The sequence below is a fragment of the Phragmites australis genome, chromosome 16 (genome assembly GCF_958298935.1).
Source record: "Phragmites australis chromosome 16, lpPhrAust1.1, whole genome shotgun sequence".
NCBI lineage: Eukaryota > Viridiplantae > Streptophyta > Magnoliopsida > Poales > Poaceae > Phragmites > Phragmites australis.
In genome coordinates this window covers 7,877,015-7,901,003 of record NC_084936.1, presented here as the reverse complement: position 1 = coordinate 7,901,003, position 23,989 = coordinate 7,877,015, and the positions used below count along the sequence as shown (strand labels likewise).

At 40.2% G+C, this 23,989-nt stretch overlaps 1 protein-coding gene across 1 annotated transcript; it reads right to left on the bottom strand.

The window, feature by feature from the left end:
- Positions 1–1,864: 1,864 nt before the first annotated feature.
- Positions 1,865–22,828, bottom strand: LOC133895324 (protein FORGETTER 1-like). The gene is made up of 32 exons (XM_062335564.1): positions 22,163–22,828; positions 20,718–20,783; positions 20,418–20,591; positions 20,196–20,326; positions 20,010–20,086; positions 19,329–19,510; positions 19,104–19,181; positions 18,425–18,557; positions 17,578–17,638; positions 17,277–17,358; positions 16,910–17,038; positions 16,538–16,681; positions 16,327–16,429; positions 14,530–14,658; positions 13,421–13,488; positions 12,452–12,624; positions 12,271–12,364; positions 11,436–11,533; positions 11,224–11,359; positions 11,031–11,137; positions 10,662–10,757; positions 10,470–10,557; positions 10,263–10,380; positions 6,958–7,069; positions 6,751–6,874; positions 6,597–6,674; positions 6,328–6,446; positions 4,458–4,511; positions 4,167–4,269; positions 3,523–3,651; positions 3,204–3,315; positions 1,865–2,303 (listed from the first exon to the last, which is right to left on the bottom strand). Exons 1-32 carry the CDS (start codon positions 22,757–22,759, stop codon positions 2,272–2,274), a joined length of 3,927 nt encoding a protein of 1,308 aa, XP_062191548.1. The 5' UTR covers positions 22,760–22,828; the 3' UTR covers positions 1,865–2,271.
- Between the last annotated feature and the right edge of the window lie 1,161 nt (positions 22,829–23,989).

Sequence of the window (23,989 nt, the reverse complement as noted above, 5' to 3'; positions counted from 1 at the left end):
GCTGAAACATGAATGCAACGCACTGCAGAGAACACTGAGCTTGAAGAATCATTCCAAAATTTGTATCTAGATGCTGATGAGAACGTGTAATTTCAAATTTTCTGAGCTAGGTTGTACTCTTTTTTCCTTTTCTACAAAGGCTTTAAATGAGGCAACCTATCAATAAAGCTCATTTTTAGAATTAATTATGTGTCCCTATTATTTCTAAGTTTTTTATTTTATTCATTTTTTTATTTTTTTGAAAAGGACCCCCACGGTTCCACCCCCACCCACCTCTCGTCGTGGCCTATAAATACCATCTCAAACTTCATGTGATCTCATCGACCACCCATCTCTCTTTTTCTAGTTGCTAGCCAAGTAGCCAGTAGCCACTTCACATCAAGAAATCAATTCCATATTTCAATTCATAGATCAAGATGTCAAGAACTTGAGTGCATGGTCATGAGTGTGGCAACATTTTGAAAAGGTCTTTAGAGAAATTAATAGGGAACAGGTAAGATTTGCTAAATGTAATATATGCAGCAATGAATTATGTGCCAGATCTCCAAATGGAATGGGACACTTGAGGAAGCATATTAAATATTGTACGCAAAATTCTGGAGTTTCTAATGAAATTATGTAATTTTCGGAGCATAATCATAGGTTGTACTCTTTTTTCCTTCTAGTAGAAAGGTTTTTAACGAGGTAACAAATCAATAAAGTTTTTATTTATTTATTTTCTATAATTTATTTGATTTTTTGAAATTTTTTAGCTATTATTTTTTATTTTTTTCTATTTTCGGAGTGCCGGCGGGCCCGTTGTGCCTCCACCGTGCCGGTCGGGCCCATCGTGCCTCCACCGTACTGACCTGGCCCGTCGTGCCTCCAACGTGCCGACCGGGCCCGTCGTGCCTCCACCGTGCCGTGGGCTGACCCGACACGGCACGGTGAAAACTGAGCCGTGCTGTGGGCCGACGATTTGGCACGCGGACTAACACGACACGGTCCGTTACAGTAAACAGGTCTATCGGGTCGCGTCGAGCTGGATTCGTACCAGACCGGTCCGAGTGGTCCATTTGGTCCTCTTTAGAACAAACTTTGCATGGGTGCTAATATTTTTTTATTTAAATCCCCGACAAAATAGTATTCGCACGCATGGATCCGATCAGCGGGAAAGCGCGTGCCCACAAGCATAAGGCGAATCAGTCAAACAAGGCCCACCAGACGAAGGGGAAAGAAAGGGCCCACAAGCGTGAGGTGAAGAAGTTGAACAGGGCCCACCAGACAGGGGAAGAAAGGGCAAGCCGGCGGCAGTCAGCACTCACCAGCTTGATCGTGGGAAGTCAAACAACGCACCACACAACCACTGCTGTAGGCCCCACCTCTAACCAAGTAAACACAACGACTGCTGCAAGTACCGAGTAAACATCGGGTTGGGGATTAGGTGAATCCTGGCCGTCGAAAGCACTGTCCATCCGGGACCCGTTTATTTGGTGAATCCTGGCCGTCGAAAACACTAGTCCACTCGGGACCTGTTTGGAAAGCAAGAATTCCCTCCCTCAGCATTGTGGCAAAAACAAAATGAGGTGTCAACTGAAAATTCACAATGAGATGTAAACCGCAAATAGTTTCGGTTCAGTTCACCGAAAGTTCCAGTTCAGCAGCAAAATAACCAGCACGACGATTAATTCGCGCAAGAAACATCAGCTCAGGCGAACAAGCTTATAGCCTAATGGTGTAACTCTATGAGTGAAGAGAACCGGTCAGGGACTCGAGCCCCTGGTCTCACACCCTGTCAAATAGCCTCCAAGAAGGCTTCAGAAAGGGGCCAAGCCTCCGAGAAGGCTTCAGGAGGGGGCCCGGTTCTTAAACAAAAAAAAAGATCAGCACAGCAATCAGCTTGATACCTCAACTTCTTCGTTCCTCTTCAGGCCGGTCACAATGGTAGGTAAGAGCCGCGGACATGATGGGTAACAGCCACAATACACGACAATGCATCTTACAAGTAAATCATTCCATTTAGCTGAAAGTCTGACAGATGAACCCCAGCTGAAATTTCAGCAACAGGCTAACTAAAACTGCACCTAAATTAAATAACACTTCTTTTTGGTAGGGGGTTGTAAACGTTGAAAGAAAGCGCTGTACTTACTCTCTAATCGCTAATCTAAATACCATCACACCAGATTAAACAAGGTTCCAGGTGGCTGCGCCTCATAAGCCGCCTCTTTAGCTTCACAAATTTGGTCCGCCACACTAACAAAAAGAACATGAAAAGAATAGCTTCTTTCCAAATCAATCGTCGATATCTTGGACCCATTGCAAACCTGCCACGGGACAACAAAAGGTACGCAACACTCGAAGTAAGCAACATGGAGGTTATAATCTTGATAGGGCACGTGAAACGAAAAATAGGAAAACACAGAAAATCAAAGGTGGAATTTTCAGCGGCAAAATATACTAGAACTCACCTGGAAAAAATGTTATGACAATGTGAACTATAATTTTATAGAGAACTATTATACTTTCTGTATTTTCTTTATATCCTGTGTGCTCCATCACACGGTGCACTATGTATTCGGTTTCCTTTCTTTTCAACTTTCCTTAGAGCGGGTTAAGGGCTTATTTGAGACACAAGATTTTTGCATGAATTTCATAAGAAACCGTTCAACTCCACAATAACGAAGGAAAATACCCAGATTAAATATGGAGCCAAAGAGTAGCACTAGCTGTAACACCAAGTGAACTCTGGGGGACAAACTGCTACAAGATAATACTGTTTTTTTTTTTTAATCTTATTTCACAATGGAAGGTATTTGTTGTGATTTGTGAACCATATGCAAGAGACAGATGACATATTGCTTGAATGGGATTAGGGCATCAGAGGACAAGAAATTACAGACTGGGATGAGTCCTTTGGTTGACAAAAGAACTTATCCATTATTCTTGTTGTGGACTATAATGAAATAAACCCATGTAAAGCAGAAGCTAACTATTCAACCAAAAAAAAAATGTTGCGCTCTATCATAACATGAAACCAACATTGGCCAACAAATATAGTTAGTTTCTTGAGCATTCCCGTAATACTCACAGATAAACTGTTAAACAGTATCTACAGAGTGATGATGTTGTTCACCAGTCGTGCATGCACAACCACCCTTTGAACTATAGATAACTAAAAATATTAGCAGATAGAAATTCTCGGAAGGTGGAACACTGGAACTGACCTTCTAGTACTGACTCCACTGCTGCATTTGGAATGATAAGCCCAACAAATCGCTGGTTGTCATTTGTCGTCTCCAAGCGGACAACACGTATTCTCTTGTGAATCTGTCGGACCTATTTGATTATGTCAGCAAAGTAATAGCCAATTAGAGAAGCGCTAGATCAAACACCCTCTATGATTCTTGCACATGTACGATCATCAAACCTATTCCATTAAGTTCATTTTACTGCCGTCTGATACAACATCTGTGATAATGAACTGACAACTGTGGCAGCAGCTTGTAGTAAGAGAGAACAAAGTAAAAATGAATAAAAGCAGACCTGTTTAGCTAGGGCCTTTTGTACTGTGCCCCATACAGGAAATATTAGACCACCCAAGATATTAATCTCCTGTAACCTTCTGCCCACTGTACAATTGCTTCCAAGTTTGCATTTTGGCCCATGCATACACTGAAACAAAGTCAAAAGCGACAAGATTAATGGATGCACCTAACCCAACTTGGTTAAAGCGCAGAAAAAGATGATCAATCATGTCTGTTCTTAAAAATGGACTGTTAGGTTCAGGTAAAAGCAGCATACAAAGTAAAGCTTAATCCTGGAACCTTTAGTTTCTTGAGATGGTGGAACTATAAAATATTGAAAAAAAAAAACAAGGGAAGTGAAGGGCTGGAGAGCAAACATATCACTGTTCAAAAATATCTTTGGAAGTTTACGTGCCTACCTACCCACCCACCCACACACACAAAGATCCTTTGGACGTTAGAGACAAAACAATAGTTAAAACAAGGAAAGTCAGATTTATGCTCAAGCATTGCCCTAATGGTGAAAAGCTACTAGTGTTTCTGTTTCTAATTTGTAAATCCATTGGCACTAAAAGATCACAAGTTGAATGTTGATATATTTTCTGGTAGTTTATACAAGCATTACAATCCACACTGAATGAAAATATCTAACGACAGTATTACCTGATTGGATGACGCATCATACTCTTCCTGCCAATCTTTGCCAATTTTGTCAACTGATGAGACCTTCCTATACTTGCTTTTAAGTTCAACCAAAGGCATCTCCCTTAAAACAAGACAGTGATAATTAACATTTTGAACCAACCACCAATCATATAAGACATTCAATAGCAACCCATAAATAACAGCTATGCTTTTACCCAAGTCATAGAACAACTCAATTCTGTAGAGAGTTAAGTATTTAGGAAGCAGGAGTAAAAAAGAAAAAGAACAGAAAAATGAAGAATCAAGTACCTTGAGGCCTCCCCAACAGCAGGACGAATTACTCTGTACATACCTTCGGTTGAGCTGGTACAGCAAAAGCGAGAACAATTACAATAAGGATTAGGGCAATTCATTACATTGCAACAAAGCATAATTGCAATTACAATGTGGCATTATATTTGTTGGCAGCCAAGCAAACAAACAGTAGTGTTGTAATCATAATGCTCGAATGCTCGAGCAATGTTTTCTATGGCTGCGATGACTTTGGTTGGAAATGGGAGAGACACCAAGTTTTGGTCTGACAGATGGTTACATGGGTTTGGCTGAGTTGGCCCCTCATCTCATTGCTTTGGTTCCCAAAAGGGCGATTAATCAAAGGACTGTTGCACAGGGTCTAGAAAATCAACGTTGGGTGAAAATCAACGTTGGGTTTCGGTTATTAAAGGTGCTGACTGTTCAAGCCATTGAGGAATATCTGTTGGTTTGGGACCTGATAGAAGATATAGTTTTGCAACATGATGTGCAGGATCAACATACTTGGAAACTATCTAGCTCAGGGACATACTCCTGCAAGTAGGCCTATAAAGCTTTTTGTATGGGCACCATCAGGTTTGCACCATGGAAAAGGATTTCGAAATCATGGGCACCGTTGCGTTGTAAGTTTTTCATATGGTTGGCTTTACTCGATCGCTGTTGGACGGCTGAAAGGCTAGCCAAACGAAGTCTTCCTCATCCTCCCTGTTGCCCTCTCTGTGATCAACAAGATGAGACTATGCAGCACCTTCTCATCTCCTGCGTCGTATCTCAGCAAGTATGGTTCATCATCTTTCAGCGAGTTGGACTTGAAATGATATCTCCGCCTCCTGATGTTGGCAGCTTCTCAGGATGGTGGAGTCGATCACTCAAACAAGTCGACAAGTAACATAGGAATGGCCTTAATTCTTTGATCATCCTTGTTGCTTGGGAGCTTTGGAAGCACCGCAACAATTGCGTCTTCAACTCTACCTCTCCTGATGTAAATAGTGCTGTAGTAGAAGAAGGTGTTTTGTGGTGTGCTGCTGGGGCAAAGCAGCTCCTAGAGTAACTCTCTGGGATTATCTAGGTGCAGTGGTTGTTTAGGTCGGTTGAGTCAGTGGCGCGCATGTTACTAAACTGTTAAGGGGAGGAGTTGGTGTTGTACTTGGTTCTTTTTCTTCTTTAATAAAATGATACGCAGCTCTCTTGTATATTCGAGGAAAAAATGGAGCTTCTGTTATTTACAACAACTATCTCAATATCAATATACCCACCTCCAACCATTCTTAATACATGAATTTCATCTTTCATGAAAATAATGGGTTTTATCTTCCTTAAGTATTCAATTCTCTTGCTTGAGTTCGTTTGCTTAAGTAGATTAGGGTTTTCTAGAACTTTCTAAATTGTAATAGATTACTTGGAGGCCAAGTTAGCCTCTATATAAAGAGAGACAAATCATCAATAAAGAGATTGCAAGAATTAGAAGGAAAACCCTTCTTCTTATCGTCTAGCCGCTTGGCACCTGGCCGACCCTCGCCTTCTCTCTCTCACGCCGCTGCCTCCTTGCCCCCAAACCCTAGCCGCCGCCCACCATAGCCGCTGGCAACCTCCATGGTCGCCATCCCCCCCTCCTCTCCTCCCTCCAATAAACAACCACCATTACATATCACTTGCTGAATCGCTTCTGTCGTCATCAGATGTCAGAGAAGTTCCACCATGTATTTTTACTTCATGAAAGTTAGGTTTCTCGACAATGTTCTTTTGGTATTTAGTTTCCACTACTTGTTTCCTTTTCTATTTAAGAAAAAAGAAATTTACAGTCCTGACAGACATCTCATAAAAAGAAACTAAAGATAAATAAAGCATACTCATCCAACCGTCTTACCCTTCAAAAGCTAGCAGAAAGTGTCTTCTCCCCATCCATTCTCTTCTGGACTCATAGAATCCATCACTAGAAGAACCTGCTTCATCTTTCAGCCTTTCTTCAAGTATTGCATTTGCTAACTAAACGTTTGCAATTGAAAATATAAAGAACAATGCAGTTGTCAAGATGTGCAGTCTCAAAACCAGTGCAGAATCAAACTGAAATATAACAACATTTATGTCGCATAAATTATTAAGAAAAACAGGTCATGGCTTCCGAACGTTGCTTACCTCCCAAGGAACTCCACGGTCAATTGTAAAAGTAAACAATATTGTAGAAGCACCAGACAAGCCATCAACATGAACAGTCTGCACATATAAACATGGATTATTAATACAGGAAGTAGAGCTACTACAGCAGAGGTCTATCTGAAAGAAACACTACCTTCGGTGATTCTTTCATTTCGACACTATTTGCTTTGATATCAACAATACCAGAATCAAGTTGTCCTTCAATCCGTTCATTCTGAATGACTATATCAAGTATGCTTGTGAAAAGATCAAATAATCTGTCAAAATAAGTATGTTACTGAGGTATCTACTGACCAGATACAAATATAATGAAAGAAACTTGTGTTCAGAAAAAACTTGCCTATTCTGGATGTCTGGAGGCAATCCCAGAATACGATTAAGGAAACGAGCCACATCGTGCATATCAGAATCAATAATTTTACCAGTAAGCTTTCCTCCATTTTTTCCATTGCCTGCAACAACAATTGCCAACCATGAGCTTTGATTCTACACAGGGATTAATATTTCATGCGAAATTTCACGAAATTTCAGAAATTTCGTTCCCCTCCGAAATTGTAATAGCCCAAATATCTGTTAAGGGTATAATAGTCAAGGGTATTATTATAATCTCCTAGTCTAGGATTTCCCTCTTGTACTCTATATATTGCCCCTATAGGGCTACCATTGAATACAAGTTACTATTCCTAACAATTTTGATTCTCCAAAAATCCTGATTAATTAATTGTGCTGCTTTGAGAGTAATTTTAGTTCTTTCTTGGTTCTTGGTGTTTATTTGCCTTGTATTTTCATGTTTAGATACCGATGGTCCAAAGGAAGAGTTCGGGAATTTTCAGGACCAAGAGTTTGAAGAACCCACTGAGCATTAGGAAAGCAAGTTGTCCTTGAAGCATTTTGTACCTAATATTGCAAATGTTTTGTTTACAAAATTGCATGCTAATAATCTGCTGGGAATCCCAAAGATAGGAACTACCTTAGAATTCCATATAATCCTTGTCACTAGATAATTGAGGTTTTATGGAAAGGGTAGATTTGCTTAGACATGTTGTGACAGCCCAATTTTCCCCTCTTCCCCTCTCTCATTGTCAAGTGGGCCCCACCTGTCATAATCATCTCCCACCTCCCGATCCCCCCCCCCCTTCCGTTACTGCTCACTAATGCCTGATTTGAATCCAGCTGAGCTAGCACCCCAATCAATGCCATTGATCGTCAATTGAACGCGCAAATAGGAAGCTGGCCCGCCATCACTCCAGCCAAATCAATTTGCAATGCAACATTTGGAAACCGAAGCCAAAATCACCGCTCGCCGTCTTTAACCCTAGCCGAGCCGAGCTCCCCCTCCCCCCTGTCTATTTAAGCCACCTCAACCCCTCGGTCGAGCGCCCTTTTGCCCCACTGCACCCAAACTCCAAATCCTCGTCGCGTTTTAGCCTCCACATCGAGCTCCAGATGTGGGCGAACAGTCGCTGTAGAAGCCGCTGTCGATATGCTTCTAGAGGACTCCCCAACGCCGTCCGAGCCCTCAAATGGAGTCGTCGCCGTCCCTGCGTCCCATTTCGCCACTCGCCGTCGATGTACGACCATCGCAGCTCTGCCTCAGCCTTACTCCAATGATGAGCCGCCGACACCCTCGAAACAATTGGAGCCGAAGTAGGTGTCCCTCCCGCCGTCCGATCTCAATTTTGCGATTAGGATTAGATATATCGCATACCGGTTCACGTAGTTAATCTTGGCCGAGTCAGCGTTGTCATGTTGACGTTTTATTCGACGTAGCGAGTCCAATCAGTGGTCTAGTCAGCGTGATGACATCACCCGTGCGCAATAATCCGCTTTTCCAGTTAGAAAATAAATCACAAAAATAGAATAATTCCGAAAATAGGTTTTCTTATATAATAGAAAAATTCCAGAAATTAGAAAATGATTTAGATATATGTTTTAGCTCTTTTATTTCTATAAATGTTATTTAATGTATTTTTAGTGCTAAAATTAATTCTAAAATGTTAGAATAGATGTTTTATTTTGGGAAATAGTTTTATCATATCTAGATTAGTTCTAATAAATGTTTTCTTTGATAAAATGAACGCTTTTAATAAGTTTTGTTGCGTATTAAATTAGTTTAAATTCTAGAAAAATGCAAATAAATTCTATAAAATTGTTGTAATCAGTTTTATGCTATAAAATAATTCTAGAAAATTTTAAATAAATGTTTTAGGCCTTTTAAAAATTAGGTTTAATTCAAAAAAAAATAGTTTTCGTCGTTTTCAGCCGTTTAAAAATTTGGTTACTCATAGTTTTCGCATCGTGGCTCCGATTTGAGCGATTCTTGCACCCAAATTCTCCAAAAATTGTGCCCTAGCCAACCTTAGCGTTTGTTTGTTGTGTTAGCTTCGTTTGGCGCTTGTTCTTAGTGTGTTGTTCTCTCCGCGTGTAGATGATCTTGTCCTGGAGCCATTCGAGAATTTCCAAGACCAAGACTTCGGTGACTTCAAGCAACACTTCGGAGAAGGCAAGTGTCTTTGAACATATTGCACCTACTTTTTGGAAAGTATTTGTTTTATGAAATGCATGATGGTCAAATATGATATCCTATGGTAGAGTTACTAGTTTTCCCTGATTTTCCTTGTAACCTTAGTGTTATTTTCATGTTATAGGTAGAATGTGCTTAGTCGTGCTTACTCATGGGTAGTATAGGTTTGATAAATTGATTACTGATATTTGAATCATGATGTTAACTTTGGTAAAAATGCTTAGACATGGAAAGTAGGGTCTGGCCAAGTTTGGTATGTTGGTTGGTCTGTAGATGTGTTCCAGGCAAGATTGTGGGCTTTATCAGATAATTGGTTTATTACCCTGTGTTGGATGATGGCAGTCTTGCCCAGACCATGTTAAGGATCGGTTCTATGTTATTATCCTTAATATTATCATTTAAACATGCATTTAAATTTTTGAATGGAATTTCATCCGAAACAAACGAAATTTCAGTATTTCATTCGTTTCAATGAGCTCTGATTTTTTTTTTGTTTGCAAAGTGAAATAAAAAAACCCTGATTCTACATTTGAAACTAAATAGCATAGTTTATTATGTAGAAAATAGTAGAGAATTTCTGTCTTGCACTGCAAGCATGGTAAGTTGAACTTGCAACCATTATTTCAATTTTTAAAATACTAATTTTAAAAGGCACTGCATGACTCTGCCACTTAAGCAATAAAAAACAATGAATAAACCCATGATTATGAACACAGACCACAGCCAAAGCACTACATCAAACGAATTACTGCAGAATGAAATAGATGGAATATAACAAATCCAGAAGCGGATTAATGACAAATTGACCAAAAACATATACAGTTAGTAGCTAAGCAGCATCTATAGCTTTGGGAAGCATACCCATAGAACACGCCATCTAGAATGTGATATTTTAGTCTGTGATAAGAACAGGTTTAGTACAAACAGAAGAATGAAACAGCTGAAGTATTAAGTCTAAAAGTGGCATTTATACGATAAATTTCACAAAACTGCTAAGCATCACTAGCTTTGAACAGAAAAACATGATATCTTGATAGCAAAACAAACAAAATAGAACTTTCTAAAGCCTGCATCCAAATTTTTTTATGTGGCAATAAAAATAAGTTTGTAAACAAACTTACACATTACGGGATCCCTAATAATTCCAACTGACACTAAAGCAGCTTTTGCTTTAGTGATGAACTCTTGGAGGGTAGCATGATTCTCAGAGCATCCCAAAGGCATGACTGGAAATGCATCCTGGTTGAAAACTATGCTTTAGAACAGTGAACGAGTTTGAAAAAACCTCTTGCCTTCCTTCCATAGGAAAAAAACAAATATTAACTAACCTGTTCCATTATTCCTCTGTACATCATAGCCAGGGCTTTCTTTCCATAATTACTGTCATAGTTAAAGGCACTAAATGATGGTCCAGCTCTACAAAAATTAGATCACACGATGTATTCCTCAGAAATGTTCACGGTTACACTTATCATAGATCTGAGCTAACTGAGATGAACCAAAAAGAAAAATGAAAGAACCTTCGATCTCCTTGTGTTAAAGCTCCAAGAGACTCCAGTCTCTTCGCCACGATTGATGCAAATCGTTTTTCACCACCAAGGTTTGTAAAAAGAAGCCTGGATTGGCATTTCAAGAATTAATGCTTCACAGTTCAGATATAATTAGGTTACAAAGGGGCCATTTTCCTTCCAGCACTGAGCATTTTGCTCTCTTGAGCATAAACTTAAAGTTATTGTACTTCATGATTATCTGAGTACTTACCAATCATCAATAAATTCATGTTCAACCAAACGCTATGTTAAAATCTTGATTGCAACCACTTTCTCAACAATTAACAACAACAAAAAGTATAAATGAGCAAACTGAAATTTTTCGTATTCATAGAATACCTATATTCAGGAGCAGAAGTTTGATTAGAACGATGGGTTCTCCCAAACTGCTGAATTGCACGGTCTGCACTCCAAGGAAGCTCGAGTGTTATGTGTACTCTTCTCCTCTGGCATGTTTAGTTAAGCAGGATAAGGAGCATTCATATAGACAGCCGTCTTGGACAATTGCATGGAGCGATGAAGGAAAGCAGACCTGATTTTTTGCCCTTCGATCAGCATGTAGAGAAACACCAGCTGATCCTGCTTCTGATATTATCGCAATATGCTTTTCCCCATCCATGAACTGCCGCTTTTCATGCATATTGATCATGTCCAATGCAATTTCTTTCCTAGAAATGGCATATATTTAAATGAAAATAATTGAATTAGGGAAGATAACAAGCCATGATAAGAAAGCTCCCTTACGTGTTCCGCGCCTGGTAAATAACACCTTTTCCATCTGATGCTCTTATTAGCATACCGCGCCGTCCAGTTATTTCTGCAACATTGTCAGGGCCACCAAGCTACAAAATACAAAACAAACGGAGTGTCTAAAGGGATAGATCGAATAATCAGCTAAACACTTTAGATAACCCTATTTCATGCAGCTTGTACTGTTTTTGCAGTTACAGAGTGCATGGTGGATTAATTAGGTTCACAGATAGGAGAAATAAATTAGCAAGATGATCGCTAGATCAACTCTGGATATCTTAGATCATACATCAAAAGGCGCTGGCACCTTCCAAAAACACCTAATTATTCAACATTTACTCATATGTCCCACCAAGTGACATTAGCAATCCATCATGATTTACTCAATCGATAGGTCATTCCATATTTCCATGGCTTAATTTGGGGTTCACATCCTCCTTTTGAAAAGTCGGCTACCAGATATAGGTTCCAATTATGATAATATTGCAACTGGGTGGGGAAACAATCAAACAGATAATCAAAAGAGGTGAGCACTAAACCAACAAGCCAATCATGAAAGCCATAGTTCATGAAAGCCATATTTCCGTGGTGTACCGAACACGGTGACAATGTTTAGCTAGATGAACACAATGTAACACTAATGCTGCAGTGCAGATCAAACACATGTGGGAAAATTAAGGTGGTATTGGCCTTTCAAAGGACAACAAAACCAGGAAAAACCATCCTACAAAGCAAAATCCATACGACCATACCTCCACATTGATCAGTATTATTAGAATTCAAACAATAGATGCACAAGAGGATTACCAACTGGAAATAAGTTAATTACCTGATCGATGATATCATCTAGAGGATTATTAGGTAAATCCAATGAACGAATAATGTCTAAAATCTTCGACTTTCTCTCCACTGCCGCATCATACCTAACGATAAATTACCAGGTAACAAGTTTAGGAACTGGGCTATATGAGCATGTCTAGTGAATCGTAATTGGTTCACATAATAGGTACCTCTTCGAGAGTTCAGTCACATAAGCATCTCTCTCTTTGAAGTAGCCTTCTAACTTCTCCTTGCAACCATAACATGACCAATCATCAGTTATCATTCCAGTCCAAGGTGGAGTCAGGCAACCAGGGTGAACACGTGTAGCACAAACAGAGCAATAAAGCAATAAGCTTTTCTCCTGAAACAACAAGCAAAAGAAAGGGTTATGCAAACTAAAAAGAAAAAGAAAAATCGGATTCAGTCTTCAAGTTCCAGAAGAGCTCAGTCTTGTATGCTAATGCAAGCACTCTGTAAGCAATGTTTGCTTTTTGTACAGTGGCATATATATCAATTTCAAGTTTTCAACCACTGAAGACAAATATAAAATGGTAGAAACACAATATAAATAAAAAGGAGTGATTATGGTACTTGTGAAAAAACTACAACCTATCTGCTTTAGCTAAGAAAATTATAAGGCATTGAGATCACTAAAGCAAACTGTGAAACAGAGTTTATTTCCCCTCTTTATTATTCTAAATTACCAGCAAACTAGAAACCAGACAATTTTAAAGGGACTTAAGGAGGTTGGGTCCTTTACATCTATTCGGATAGGGAAGTAAAGGTGAGACCTTCAATTTTTCTGCAACATTGGCTGCCAGAATGATAAAACATATGCTGAAAACAACGAAGAAATAGATCATTTGGGCTTGGGCAAATTATTGTTGATGATCCAATCAGAAACAACCTGCGGCTTACTAGCATGTACCTCTACGATCTGAACATGCACGGTATGGTTTCAAATTTAAGTTTAAATTTGGAGATATAGTTTAAACTAGTTGCCGGCAAACTGGTACTGAACATGTGCTGGGATTTTTCCCAAAAAAAAAGCTCTGATGGTGACATAAAATGATTGGCGCAATAGCTAAAAGTGTCAGGTCCATTTACATCACAAGTAGGTTTAAACATTTAGTTTTTGCTGAAAGACAACAAATCACCTCCTCAGTGTTGCAGATCTGACAAATATGGAACTCCTCATCAGATTCTGTTGATTCATGGTCTGACTCTGCAGCGACATTTTACAAAATAGACCAATAAGTAACCAGCAAGTACCTCATAGAATTATTAGGAAGGAGACCATACTTAATCCTCCAGCAATCCATGTAGTATTAACAATTAAATATTTCAAACACCACACAGTAGTACTATCAGAAAACATTACTTTTACAGTTCAGAGGGTCATTCGTGTTATTGGATACTTTACTATTTCCAAGTGATCTCACCGAAGATCTGTAATTATTTTAGTAATAAAGCATGGCATCTATATGTGCATGCGTGTGCATACTCACATTCAACAAAACAGACAACTATCCTGCTTTACTAAAACTAAACGGATAGATGCAATCATAGCATGTAAAATCAAACCAGGTTTGATTAGTTCTTGAAGATACAAAGGTGATTTCCTCATATCACTTTTTTAATGCGAAAGCATCAAAATAATTATTCCTGCAATTTCTTGCAGTAACCACAGTATTCCACGTGATTTCTTAACAGGCAGATCCCATTTGTCAGATGACAACCACTCCTTAACAAATAATACAATTATCGGGAGAGGGAATTTGCCATATGACAACCACTACTTGACATGGGAGTATAAGAAATAAGCTATATTGACCAATAACCATTGGATCATATCCTATGTGGTTTAAACCAATAACAAAGCCTTTTAGTCCCAAGCAAGTTGGGGTAGGCTAGAGATGAAATCCAACAAAATCCACAAATAAAGATGATGAAAAAGTAAAAAAAAAGAAAAGGTATTAGTGATAGTAAATATAGTAAACCACTGTCTCAAAATTTATGTGGTTTAAGCCACTGTCTCAAAATTTATAAGTGGTCGAGAACATCCATTAAGGGCCAGTTTGTGACTGTGCTACGCTATGGAACCTAGATGGACACAGTAATCTTTACCCAACTTCAGTAATACTTTGCTCTCCCAAAAAGTGAAAAAGATGCTTCCAAGTAGTTATTATATCAAAAATAGAAATACTTTTGCCACTGCAGTACCACACATAGAAATCATTATCAACAACTTTGTCGAGAAACTTACGTGGAGAAAATTCATCACTTCCATCGTCACTCACATCTTCCATTTTTGTAAGTTTACTAACTCGTCTTTTTAAGAATACATCAGGTCCATAATGCCGCTTGTGCTGAAACTCCATGACTTTTTCTTCACCTACAACAGCATATGTAAATAAAGAAGTAAGCAAGCAAGCAGGACTGCACTGCATAAATTAAGGAATCTAACCAAACAGAAAGTTATATATCATATTCTCTTCTACATGACAAGCAACAGAGTGCTAAACCCACTTTCTGCAATATGAATGACCAAATTTTCAAAATGTAGTTTTTATGAAAAGTTATAACAGCTGACATCTGAAACATCGATTGAGATGGTTTGGACATATCCAATGGAGGCCTCCTAAGGCACACCGATAATGTAAGGAGATGTAGGGCTCGGCCAAATCTGACATGGGTGGAGGCAGTAAAGAGAGAGCTGAAAGATTGGAATATACCAAAGAACTATCCTTGGATAGGAGTGTGTGGAGATCAATAATCCACGTGCCCGAACCATGACCTGGAGTCCTATACTATCAATCTTCTTTTCTCCTGGTTGTAAATGGCTCTTATTGGGTTTCATCTCTAACCTACCCCAACTTGGATTGTTGTTGTTGTTTGATGCTTAAACTAGATAATTCATGTGTGCCCCCACACGATGGTTTGTAGTAGATATGCCTCCAGTTAGGGCTGTCAATGAGCCTAGTTCGAGCGAGCCAAGGTAGGCTACGTTCGAGCTCAAGCCTAGGCTCAAGCTCGGCTTGACTAAGCTCGACAAGAGGATATCATGAAGAAAAACATAATCCTCAACTGCTATAGAAAACACAACAATCAAACAAATGGTGGATATTGGAACCAAATACACGCACAACAAAAAAGAGCACAAGCTAGTGCAGCTTGTTCACCTGCACACACAAAACGCACATGCACTGCTTTGTCCTCTTTGTGGTTTGGGCAAGGAGATTGGAGAGGCGGCAGGGCTGCTTTGTGGAGAGGACAAGCCGGTGGAGCGGCAGCGTGGAGGCCCTTCGTGGCGACATTTCGATGCGTAGACTTGGTGAGAAGAGCCAAGGGAGGAGAAAAGATCGAGGAAAGTGTGGGAGGGCATGCAAAGCTTATATTATGTGGGGCCAGGGTACAGTGAGGGTGTGGGTGTGTCCATGAAAACATGATTCCTGAGCTCGCACTTTATTGTTTCGATATTGGGGTAGGGAAATCGATAGCAGTGGGGAGGCATAACGCGATTGTGAAAATTATTGAGCCTTGTCAAATAGCTCAAGCTCGGCTCATTGGATCTCACAAGCTTCGTAGTAGGCTCGAGCTCGGCTCAAATTCTAGTTGAGCAAAGCTCAAATCAAGTTGTTGACAAGCCAAGCTCGAGTACCTTGCGGGCCTCGAGCTTTATTGACAGCCCTACACCCAATGTTCACCTAGATGCTAGACGTAGACAGACGGTCACCCCGTGACTAGCATCTAGTCATCGTCTAGACGCGCTAGACGACCGTCTTGTCGTCACCTACACTAAACGTCAAGCCCTCGACTAGCGTCTAGTCACTAGTCATCAGATGACCATCTACGCAAACAATGCCTACACCCAGTTATCTATTATGATTTATGAATGCAAAAAAAGACACATGCACACTAATTGAGTTGCCAATTGGCATCCGCAGTGCACTGTTGTATGAGGGTGTTTTCTCATCCCGGTTGATGCAATGATGTTACAAACATTTCACCAAAACTTCCACTAGCATTCTCATCCATCTATAAAGTTTGTTTCGATGCAAACCTTCCTGAAAACAATGAGGCTTTGGAGGTAAAGGATAATTATCTTCTACCAGCTTAAGAAGCAGCTCTCTAGGACCAGAAACAAAATCTTCCAATTCAGCACCCTGCCACATACATTTGAATTAGGAAACAAAATTTGGGAACATCAGTTCACCTCGCCAAGTTCTAGAATACACAAGATGGAGAAAATGGCTAGTAGATGACAAACGCACATATTTTGTGATGGCTTCCTCTGTTCGAGCTTCTCCAGTGCTCTGAAGACCAATCACCACGCATTTTTCTTCTGCTAAGGCCTCTTTTGCCAACCTCACAACAGCAGGTACCTTTGCAGACATACACATATGCCTAAAGAAACGCTGCAGAAAGATTATATAATTATTAACAATATGGGATAGAGTTAGAGCATATGAAGCAAATGATCTGTCAAACTTCACAAGTACAGCATCAGAATTCTCTCTGGTCTCATATTCTCTGAGTTGAAAACACCAGAGAGTAATGTTATTTTTGGGAAACCACGAACTCCCTTAATTGGCCAGCATGTTATCGTTATAAACATATTGTTGCATAAAATGAAAGAGAACCACCTGATGACCGGCCCAGTACAGCCGCCATACTTGAGCTGAGTTGGCTTTCTCTTCTGCATAATATTCAATGGCTGATAGGAGCTCAACACGCAATTCTACCCAAAGTGCAGCTGCCTTTCTATACATATTCTGCATCATGAGATAAAAACAAGCATTTCAGCATGACCTCAGTCCACTACCACCAATCACAACTTCAGGCGAAACAAATTACTAGGAAAAAAAGTTAAATTTAAACGAACATCAGTCTTTATATTGATGAGCAATCACACTGTACAACAAAAACATTATTACAAAATAGATAAAAATGATTCAAAACAAACAAATAATATCAACAAAACAAAAGGAAAAAGCCAGCATGTCAAATTACCATCATTCTTTCCTCCAGAGGTGCTTCCAGAACATCAAAGTCAGCACCCTTATAACTTAAAGTACGGCAAACATACATACCCCTGGGACAGATTTAACAAAAGCAGTATAAATCAATACTGATGAGCAAACATTGAATTTGAAAATTTAGCAACAAGACAACTCCACGACCTATGTATACAGTATGCACAGAACATTAGACATAAGCCATCCATTGCATATGGGCTGTTCATGTCAATTAGTGTGCAGTTGTGCACATATAAGGTAGAGCTAGGTCATTGAGCAGTTCCAGAAACACTAACCTGGCTTTCATGTCCATAGCAACAAGTTCAAGAGCACCCACACCTCCTTTCTCAACAGCACCTGAAAATTGTTCTCATAGAGTGTGAACAAAAGCATACATCATTATTATTTCTTCAAATTTCACATTTCCGATTTCTGATAACAATTAATGGAGCATAGAAAGTATCACAGAAGGCATACGGTACTTAGTACTGTGGATTGTTGAATATTTGTGCACAAAACTGACAGATTGATCAACGCAAAGACAATGGAATTCTTTTCCTTGAACTAATACCAGTGCTAGTGCAAAGAACTGACGGTATATTGTATTTTCCTAGTAGTGTGCATTTTTAGTATGGCAATTTCCAATTAGCAGCATGCCTGCAACATCATAAATCCCTCTAAAAACGGGTGATCACTAAACCTTTTAGACCAATGAACCAAACAGTGGAAGTAGGTAGCCTGACCACTCGATAAGGAAAAATGCAGATAAAACACCTGTTCATTTCCAATTAATTTGAGCAGCATTCATCTCTAAATGTTAATTAACCCTAAAGACATCAGATGGTCCTAAAGTTCTCTATCTGATTGATTCCAAGTCATCTTTTGCACAACAAAATGAAACTACTGCTAATCTTGCTTTTATATGGACAACTACAAGTCTACTTATTCCTGCCTATACATACTGAGAGTGTGCTGTTATGATGGATATCTCACAACTAAAAGGTGGAATAAGCACTGTAATTGCTGTCAGGATAAGTAGATCAGTGATCATTTCCATTTGAATTGAGATAATAAATGCCAAAGGAAAAAGGTATGCACAAAGAAAACAAAAGGAAAATTAAGAATCCAAGAACCAATATAAACCTAGAAATTGGTGAAAATTCTGAAATGATGTTCCATCTCCCCAGAGACCAAGCCGAACCATGTAACCTAGATTTCGAGGCTCAGATGCACCAGTTGCTGAGCAATAAACAACCCGAGCTTGAGGAAGCATTTCCTGTGGTGTTTGGTGCCATCAGTATGAACATATCGTCAGGAAAGTTTTGATAAATCGTCTCAAATACCAAGTAATCTGCCAAACTGAGTAGTTATACAACCACACCCTAGAAAGTAAAGGATCTTCATATCACAAAAAGAGGCAAATCCATATGACCATAATGTATTGTTGAAACGTAACAAAAATTATGGTAAATACCAGAGTACACTAATTGCCAGACCAGCCACAACATTCACGAACATGAACTCCAGAACTTGGCATATCGAGTAAGGTGGCAAAAGTTATTTCCTCTAAATAATCTGCCTTACATATATATGACTAGATTTATGCTCTGATGGCAGGACAATTCGGGTTTATGGTTTCAAACATATATTTTAGCACTAGCAGGCAGTAGTTTAAATATAAAATGTTTGTTTTCAAAGGCTATAGTAGCATTCAAGAAACTGGACACATGACGCTACAGCAGCAGAATGTGTTTAGTAAGGCTTTATTGACCACAAGGATAATAGAATATGGAAACATCACAGAACAAAAATCAACACACACCTGAATCTCAAGAACTGCTTTACCAGTGCGAGTGGGCTGGCTCCCTGCCTCAGGAATCAGATTTTTGGCCTTGTGGCACTGCAAGTGACATATCATTTCATCTCACCAAATTAATGCACAGCATGATTAAATAGAAAATTTGATGTTTTCTAGAAGATCCCAAATTCATTCCGTTAGATCTTTATATCCTTTTTGTTGGTACATTCAAACCAGATCCTGATTTACCTCATCAAACACTAGAAGACCATCGAACTCAGATCCACACCACTGCACCAATTGCTGCAAACGGGAACAGCCTTTCTCAGAGGATGCTATCAAGCTGCTATAAGTTACAAAAACAACTCCATCTGTGATCCCAATGGCTTTAGTGTCTAGCTTAGAATATGGAAGCTTATTTAAAGCGTGCACTGCATGACAAAAATATGGGCGTCAGTTGCAAATATCAGCAATAAACATGAAATAGGTAATAGATGTATTTGCCAGGTAAAAGAAGTAAATTTCTTCAACTAAGGGTTGTGTTATTGAGTTCTTCATTTCCACTCAATTGTTAAAAGTACAAGACAGGTAATTTGATCAATTAATTCTATTAAGTATTTCACAATTCTTGCCAGTCTTGTTTCTCATGGAGACTGTTGTAAAGACATCTGAAAAATAAATGGGAAGATAAGAAAGCTTCCAATCCTTCCATATTGTTGGGTACCAGTTGATACTTCTATTTGATTTAAAATATTTTTCTCTTCTATATGTCAGCCTACATGCTTTGATAGCAGTTTTTTACAATATCACATTGGCATGTATGCATCTTGTCTCCCAATGCCATTTATTTGCATGTCGATAGCCTCAATTAAAATGAATTACAATTCGTTTTGCTCATGACTCAAAAACTTGTGAATTTGTAATTCGCACCTTCCACACATTTTGCTCCAACATCATCCAGATCTCTACGAGCATCATATTTCAGGTCTGAACCAATGGAAATCCACCTGTATAATTTATCCATCGGTTAAAATACAAACAAGCAACAAATAACACAAGTACAGCCAAAAAATGGATAGGTGGTTACTGAATTCCTTTTCTTGCAGAAGTTCTTACAGAGCCTTATGCTTTCCCTGTTGCCAATTTTCCCATATCAATCCAGCAATAGTACGGCCTTTACCAACACCAGCTCCATCACCAATGAAGAACCCTGCTCTAGCACCAGTAGGGAGATGATGAAGGTGCCTCTGCCACACAAGAATGTAGACTTACAAGAGGTGCAATATGTATATATAAACTTCGTGAAAAAGAAAATGTCAATAACAAAAAGTAACTGACCTGACAAGCATACACTATTGTTTCAATTTGTAAGCAAGACAATGCATTGGTCTCATCCAATTCATCCATAATTGTCAAGTTGTAAGTAGGTTCAGGAGGTTGCACCGCTGACAAAGAGGTTGTTTCTACTACAGGATCTGGATGAGGAAGACCAAGAGACAGCTTGGGAGGAATCTGAGAAATAGAATATGCATATGTAAATTTCTCGAATCAATAACAAAACTACAAAAGAAAGGGATCTAAGAAGTCCAGAGCTGCTCTCCATTTTTTCATCAAAACAATTAAAATATAAAACCTTACATAGTCAATGAAAGTTTCCCCGACAGTGCCACCTTCATCTTCCTCACGCTCGACATCAATCGCAACCTGCTTGAAGCCAATTATAGTTATAAAGCCAGTACCATATCAGCAAGGCATTGATGCGTGAAGTTCTACAATGATAATGGCAATGACAACTGATATAATACCATGGACTGTTCAGTGTTCACATGCACCATTCAACAACCAAACTTAACTAAATATGGACAACAAAACCTTTTGTCCCAAGCAAGCTGGGATAGGCTAGAGACAAAAGTCACAAAACCCAACACGAGCCACAAAAAAATTATATAATATTTACAAAAAAAAAAGGAATAGGAATAGTAATAATAAAGATCTATATCTTAGGTGTTGGGTTGCTAATTTCTCCGACTCCTATCCGATTCTTTGGATATATTCCATTCCTTCAAGTCTCTCTTAACTGCTTCCTCCCATGTCAAATTTGGCCGATCCCTGTCTCTCCTTGTAATATCAACACGCCTTAGAATTCCGACATGCACTGGTGCCTCTAGAGGCCTCCGTTGGATATATCCAAACCATCTCAAGCAATGTTGGACAAGCTTTTCTTCAATTGGTGCCACCCCTACCCTATCATGTATATCGTCATTTCAAATTTGATCCTTTCTTGTATGACCACAGACCCACTACAACATACGCATCTCTATGCTACACTTAACAAAGGAGATGAATAGGCGAACTAATTGGTTGGAGCATGCACAAGCTGACGATACGCCACACTGTACGCGCAATACACTTGATTACTGTAGCAAATCAAACTGCTAATCAGGGTCCCAGGTGACTATATAATAGAACCTCAATTAATTTGCCAGTGAGTGAAACTATTTTTTTTCATTTTGGTGTATGATTAGCACTAAAGGTAGGTATTTATACCAATAAGCTGATTAATGATTATTAAGATTTAAAACTATAAATTTATCTATTCAGAAGACTGGAGAAAAATTAGTGGTTGCCTCACTGGATGACCTTCCTTATGAGGTTCATGTGATATTTGGTGAAATCATACGACAGCATTTTAGAACAGAAGAATATATGTTGTGGTTTCTTGTGCAATCAAAATTTCAGTTATAGTCTTACAGAGAATTCAAGGTCACAAGGGGATCAGTACAACCCCATAAAAGCATGATGTAATAAACTAAAATTTAGCTGAGCTAGTTGTTGCATCCAGAGACAATCAGACAAAACAAATACAGGATTCTTGTGTGAAGCTCACAACCCCTGAACATAGGTTCCACTAGCCAGCCAGCTTTTAAACTTGAAAGGATTTTGGTAATCTCAAGCTCCAAGTATTACCAGAATAAGGGCATCCATATATGCATATGACAAGCTCTCACATGATAATTATGCCGTTTGACTCATGTCAGGCATCCCCACAAGCGTGACTGCTACTATGCTCACTGCACGCTTACCTCATTGATCTCCTCAGGTACCTCAGCGGGAGGGAACATTGGCGGCATCGGCATGGGCAGATGCGGCATCATCGGGAGGAAGGGCAATTGCGGCATTGGCACTTGCGGAGGTGGCAGTGGGGCCGGGACGAAGCCCGGGCCAGTGGAGGCGAGGAAATGGCGGAGCTTGGACATGTCGACGGCGAGGTCGACGCCGCACTGTGGGCAGCGGAAGCGGGCGAGACCGTGGGGCACGTTGAGGACGGCCTTGCAGCGCGCGCAGGGGAGCTGGATCTTGGTGGGGTCCACGCCCTGCGCCCTGGGAGCGGAGCGGCGGAGAGGGGGAGGAGGGGGAGGCGCTGGCTGATGCTGAGGCGGAACCGGCGGCGGTAGAGAAGGGGGAGGAGGAGGAGGAGAAGGCGGGGCCGGGGGCGGCGGAGTAGAGGATGCCTTGGGCGGGGAGGGCGGCATGAGCTCGGGCGGGAGGCGCTGCGCCATGCGGCACTTGGGGCAGATGAACTCGGTCATGCCAGGGGCCACGGCGAGGACGCCGCGGCAGCCGGCGCAGCGCACCTGGATGGCGGCCACCGGGGCGGGGGAGGCGCCGCGGCCGGCCATCGGGGAGGGAGCAAAGGGTTTCGTGCTTTCGGCTGTGGAGAGGAGAGGGGGGGTTTCCGCCAGGGTTTCGTGCTTTATAACATCCCAACCGTTTCCTTCCTTTCCCGATCCAAAATCCTTTAATTCCCTTCTCAGATTCGTTCTCTTCAGTTCTTACACTCTAACAGTGTTTTCTTTCTCATTCTCTTCCTCAACAGATTTTAAATCTCTTCTCTCCTACTTAAAAAAGATATAGTCCATGTATCGTCAGTGTTTTCCTGCTCCCATCTAAAGATAACCAAATTGACCAATCGGGTCGGTCCGGCACGGGCCTAGCTTGGCACGGCCCGATTAGCCCATTTACTGTAACGGGCCCGGCCGGCATGGTGGAAGCACAACAGGCCCGGCCGGCATAGTGGAGGCACAACAGGCCCGGCCGGCATGGTAGAGGCACGACGGGCCCGTTTGACACGACGGGTCCGACCGGCACGGTGGAGTTACGACGGGCCAGGTCGGCACAGTGGAAGCACGACAGGCTCGGCCGGCACGGTAAAGGCACGCTCGGCCCGTCAGCACTCTAAAAATAGGAAAAAATCAAAAATAATAGCTAAAAAATTCCAAAAAATAATAAAAATATAGAAAATAAATACATAAGAGCTTTATTGATTGATTGCCTCGTTAAAAACCTTTCTAAGACCAATCAAATTTTTCTATATGAGATAATGGAAGAAATGGCGAGCTGTATCAATGATTCTCAATGGAAGATCGGGGCTTTTTTGACCAATTCTTATGCTAATCCTAAGAAATTCCGTTCAAGAAAGAAGAAGATCAATTCTACTGGAAGGAAAAAAGAGTACAACCTATGATTATACTCCAAAAATTATATGGTTTCATTAGAAACCCCAGAATTTTGCTTGCAATATTTAATATGCTTCCTCAAGTGTCCCGTTCCATTTAGAGATCTGGCACCTAATTCATTGCTGCATATATTACACTTAGCAAATCTTACATGTTCCCTATTAATTTCTTTAAAGATCTTTTTAAAATGTTGCCACACCCATGACCATGCACGCGAGTTCTTGGCGTCTTGATCTATGAATTGAAATATGAAATTGATTTCTTGATGTGAAGTGGCTACTGGCTACTTAACTAGCAACTAGGAAAAGAAAGATGGGTGGTCGATGAGATCACATGGAGTTTGAGATGATATTTATAGGTCAAGATGAGATGAGAGGTGGGTGGGGGTGGGGC